Source organism: Monoraphidium neglectum (assembly GCF_000611645.1).
Source record: "Monoraphidium neglectum strain SAG 48.87 unplaced genomic scaffold scaffold01303, whole genome shotgun sequence".
NCBI classification, from domain to species: domain Eukaryota; kingdom Viridiplantae; phylum Chlorophyta; class Chlorophyceae; order Sphaeropleales; family Selenastraceae; genus Monoraphidium; species Monoraphidium neglectum.
Genome location: NW_014012325.1, coordinates 1 through 4,796, shown reverse-complemented (window position 1 = coordinate 4,796; position 4,796 = coordinate 1). Strand labels below are relative to the sequence as shown.

The 4,796-nt window shown below is 63.9% G+C and overlaps 2 protein-coding genes across 2 annotated transcripts; both read left to right on the top strand.

Moving 5' to 3' along the window:
* Window positions 1-1,423: 1,423 nt before the first annotated feature.
* Window positions 1,424-2,481, top strand: MNEG_7396 (hypothetical protein; the record flags this gene model as incomplete). The annotated part of the gene is made up of 4 exons (XM_014044129.1): window positions 1,424-1,429; window positions 1,701-1,793; window positions 1,995-2,057; window positions 2,374-2,481. 4 exons carry the CDS (start codon window positions 1,424-1,426, stop codon window positions 2,479-2,481), a joined length of 270 nt encoding a protein of 89 aa, XP_013899583.1.
* Window positions 2,482-4,059: 1,578 nt separating this feature from the next.
* Window positions 4,060-4,653, top strand: MNEG_7395 (hypothetical protein; the record flags this gene model as incomplete). Its single annotated transcript, XM_014044128.1, has 1 exon — window positions 4,060-4,653. A coding segment is annotated over one exon (594 nt), but the record flags the coding sequence as incomplete, so codon positions are not given.
* Between the last annotated feature and the right edge of the window lie 143 nt (window positions 4,654-4,796).

The window sequence follows — 4,796 nt, the reverse complement described above, 5'->3', positions numbered from 1 at the left end:
TGTGTGTGTGTGTGTGTGTGTGTGTGTGTGTGTGTGTGTGTGTGTGTGTGTGTGTGTGTGTGTGTGTGTGTGTGTGTGTGTGTGTGTGTGTGTTGGAGAGAGGGGGGGCTGTGCGGGGTTGGGCAAGGCCACCGCCCAAGGGACGGTGATGGTTCCTCTGGTGCGTCCGCCTCTGCTGTTGCCTCTTGAGTCCGGTACCAGATCTTTGTCTAAGTGTCAAGACATTATCACCATCCTTCAACGTTGTGAGATGGGGGAATGTGTGCGGTGGCTTGCATGGCGTTGGTCAAGGACTGTGACCCTCGCTTTCGCATCCAACCCACCAATCCCTGTGGCCCCGTGTGGCTTGTAGGGAATGATTGGCAATAAACCTTTTGCCAGCATGAAACTTTTGAAGAGCAACTATCCCGCATCAGCATCAACCTTGCCGCAAACCAACTGCACATGTGTCCAGGTCAGGTCAATGCAGAGCAGCTGTCACCTGGTGACAAGCGACAGTGACATGCTGACATACCAGGGGTGTGGCCCCATCGCTTCATGCCCCCTTCTACGCTATTGTAGAATACACTAAACATCCGGACAGCCACCAGCGCTTCATTCAGCGTCAAAACAGGCGTCAAGAGCAGAACGCACGCAATGAGGGCGTCCTTCCTTCGTAAAAGCTGTGACAGTAGAACTTTTATCACAACGCATGGACTAGCTAGGCGGAAAGCGAGCGCCTGGGGCCACCGATCTGGCCGCCCCACGTCAACACGAGCTGTCGCTGATCAGGTGGGTGCTTCGTGAGTAAAGTCTAATACACAGGAATTTATTGACTAGGTTACACGGCTGCTGAGCTGTCGCATGGCCATTGCAGAGGCCGTCACGCCATGGACGCCGTGCTTCGCTCCCGCTGCTGCCGCCGCACTTCCCTGAAAGTCCGCCCAACTGCCCTGAACATGCTGCCTCGCAGACGGCCCCGCCACCGCCGCCGCCACCGCCACCACCGCCGCCGCCGGCGCCTGAGCAGAGCCGGCGCAGCCTTCTTCTGTACGCAGGAGGCGGCGCTGCGGCAGTGGCGGGCCTGGTAGCTGTGCTGGGCGGCGGCAGTGGGGGCCAGAGCGGCAGCAGCAGGGTCAGCCGGGAGGAGCGGTCAGCTATAGGTGCGGCACCGAGTACCGTGGCATTCCATTCTGGGGAGACATAGCATGATCATTGCATTGTGGTGTCCCAGCAGCCATCAGCAGCCACTGTGCCACTTCAACGTCACTGTTGGCGTTCCAAAAAGTGCCTGGACCCTGCTTACATCAAAAGCGCACGCCCAGACGCACACACGCGTGCACTTGCAACACCCCCGCCGAACCAAGATGCGTTGCGCGATGAGGGCGGGTTCCGGCGTGAGTACGATGGACACGTGTGGGTGCAGGCGCGCAACGGCGGCTGGATGGAGGTGCGTGCAGAGTGCGCCGCCCTTGCGCAGCTGCGGGCGGGGGCGTTGGGGTTTGTGGCATTCTCACAGCCGCAAATCCGAGACATAACCAGCAGTTGAGGGAGCGCCCGCTTGTACCTGCAACCCCCCGCCCCACACACACACACACCGATGTGCACATGCGCATACAAACGCACGTGCGCGTACGCGCACACTCACACACACACACACACACACACACACACACACACACACACACACACACACACTCATACTCACACGCCGCTCCCAGGTGCGGCTTGATGCCAAGGTCCCAGGCACTGTGCTGCTGCGTGACGAGGGCAGTGGGGCTGTGTTCTACATCACCAACAGCAACGTGCAGCAGGTGCGTAGAGAGGGTTCCTTGGCTCGAATGCACTGAGGGCCATACAAGCGCGGGAGCGGGCTTGACAGCCTTTGCACACTTATCTGTGCGCCTCCTTCCGGTGCGTCAACTGCCCTCAATCCGCTCGATTGACACACGGGCGCCCCAGCTCTGCATGTATGTACCCTCTCGCTCCACCGCCCTCCGACTCGTGCCCCTCAGTTTGACCTGACTGATGATTATGTGGTGATGGCGCTGTTTGGGGACGGCTCCTGGGAGGATGACGTGAGTCAGGGAACCCTGCCATCCAGAACTCGGCAAGGGCCTGAATGCAGGCGCCTTTGGAAGCTGGCATATCCAAAACCAGGCACCTCTGAATGCAGCACACTCAGGAGTCCTGCACTGTCCGCGCCTTTTGTATATCTTGCACAGCAGTTCCTGGTCTCATGGTTTGGAAACCGGTGCCATGCTTTGGCGTCCCAGCCCAAGTCCAGCATGGCTGTTACCTCGCCATTGCCCCACCCGGCCCCTTCCTTTGGCGCCAGGCATGACGCCTCTCTCTCTCTCTCTCTTTTCCGCCCTCCAACGCCCCTGCGCGCAGATGCAGCGGCTGCAGGCCCGCGAGGAGGAGGGGGGCGGCGGCGATCTGGTGGACGTGGTGATGGACCAGGAGTCCTTTAGGGATCTCATCAGTGTCATGTACGACTGAGGGGCCCGCGCAACACCAGCTTTTGTGGCGGCTGCATGGACGGCTGCGGCGTCTGCTGGTTGCGTGGGCCGCTGTGCAGCAGCTGGTCGCTGGGCGGCCGCGGCCGAGGTCGCGGTCGCGGTCGCAATCGCAGTCGCGGTGCTGTTGGGTGCATGCGAGCGCGCGGTGCGTCAGCGCTTGTGGCGCAGCTCTCAGCGGTTGCTGCGTGGCGACGCACGAATGCCGTTTGAGGGGACCGCAGCTGGCCTGGGTGTGTGCGCCTGCATATTTTTGGCTGGCCGTATAGGGCTGGTGCGGAGAGGGCGCCGGACGGCGTGGGCGCCCATTGCAGCAGTGTGTGGCGTGCCGTGCGTCGCTGTCCCCATAAACCGAGAGTTCGCGACCGCCGCCAGCTTTGCGTGCCACGCGTTCTGAAGCGTCTCGTGCCAGTGAAGGCGGCATCAGGTAACGCACGTAAGCGTCAAAGGTGTAACAACGAATCTGGTGTGCCCTGTCGTCTTCGCTGGGCGGCCGCCACGGAACTCTCACGGGTGGCGTGTTGTGCGCGCCCCAACCCCCGGGGGCTGCTGGCGAATCCGGCGCCCCAGATCACGCGCGTTTTCGCCCTGGCGCGACCATGCATGGGCAGCGTCTGGGCTGCATTGATGCAATGCGACGAGTCCAATGCAAACCTCCGGAACTCGTGGGCGCTCCGCCCTTCTCACGTGCGCACGCGCGCGCGGGTGACGAATGACACATCGCTCACCTGAGTAGTGATACCCGGGAGGCTCAGGCTCAGCCCACCCCAAATCGCCGTGCAGCGCAGCGGCGCCTCAACAGCCTGGGAGGTAGCCGTAAAGTAGTGTTGCTGGAACTCAGACGTAGTGCCCATTGTGGGTTCCACGAGGAGCGTCTCCAAAGTGCAGGCTGTTGGGAGAAACTCGACGCTTGATGACATGTACAGTAATAATCGTTCAACAACCCCCTAGAACACCCCTGGCCTTGGCAATGTGCGACGAATATCCCATCTTTAGCCGCATCAAGCACCAGATTACTCAGTACACGCGGCGCGGGTTGCCGCGAGCTCGCCACTGCGTTTCGGGGCGTCACGCCCGACCACGGTTTTGTCCGTACGGCTGAAGCGCAGCGCCGCAGTTTCGCCCAAGTTGCCACTCCATTGAAGCTGTTTCAAATATTAATCAACAAGTGTATTGACGTGCCTAGTAACACACGCGTTTGGAGGTCAATTGCGTTTGGCCTTGGCGCAGATTGGCCGACTCGGAGCGTCACAGCAAGCCCCCTGACAGCCACTTTAAGATTGTAGTCGTTTCTTACGGTCGTTTTGGCCCTCCTCTTGACCCTCACACCGTCTTCCGGGTGAAACTCTCACGCCCGTCGATGAAGCGGACTGGGCGCACACGACGCCCGTCAGCCGACCTCAGAGTGCGCGCCATCACCTTTAGGCTGCGTTCTGGACCGCGAGCCCGAGGTGCCACCGTCGTCACCCAGCGCTTGACCGCCCCTTGGCAGCGTGGGTCACCTTACCGTCGGTGTAGCGGCGAGGTTGGCAGGAGCGCATGCTCCGGCCCCACTGAAGAAATGCGGGGATCCACAGCAGCATCGCGCAGCAGCAGCCATGCGGAGCCGCGCACGCCACCAGCGCAGCAGGGGACTGTCCCGCTCGCAATCCCCACGCCCTTGCCCGGCTGCGCCGGCGGCGGCGGCAAGCGCTTCCTGCCTGCCACGCCTGCCGCCGCGCGTGTGGCGGGCATCAAGGGGCTGCCATCCGAGGTTCTGACGGCCGTCGCAGCGCGTTTGCCAGACGCCGCCGACCGCGCTGCGCTGGCGTGCGCGTTTCCCGCCGCTCGCGCCGCCGCCGCCGCCGCCGCGACGACGCTCGCGCTGCCGGCGGCGGCACTGGCCGCCAGCCCCGGGGGCGTCGAGCTGGCGCTGCGGCGCCACGCCGGCGTGGAGCGGCTCGCCGTCTTCGGGGAGCTCGGCGCGGCGGGCGACCCGCGCCGCGCCGCGCCGCTCGTCCGCGCGGCAACGGCCTCCATCCTCTCGGCGCTTCCGGCGCTGCGGCGCCTCTCGCGCGTCGATCTGGGCGCGGCGCCGCCAGAGTTCTTCGAAGCTCTGCCGTCGCCGCTGCTGCGCGCGCTGGCCGCCGCCGCCCCTCACCTCGAAAGCCTCGAGGTCAGCGCCCACCTGTGGCACGCGCCCGCGCGCGCCGCGGCGCTCCGCGCGCTCGCGCGCTCGCCGCCCGCCCACGCGCCCTGCGGCAGCCCCGCGGCGCCCGGCCTGCGGCTCGCGGCGGCGCTGCTGGAGCTGGCGCTGCC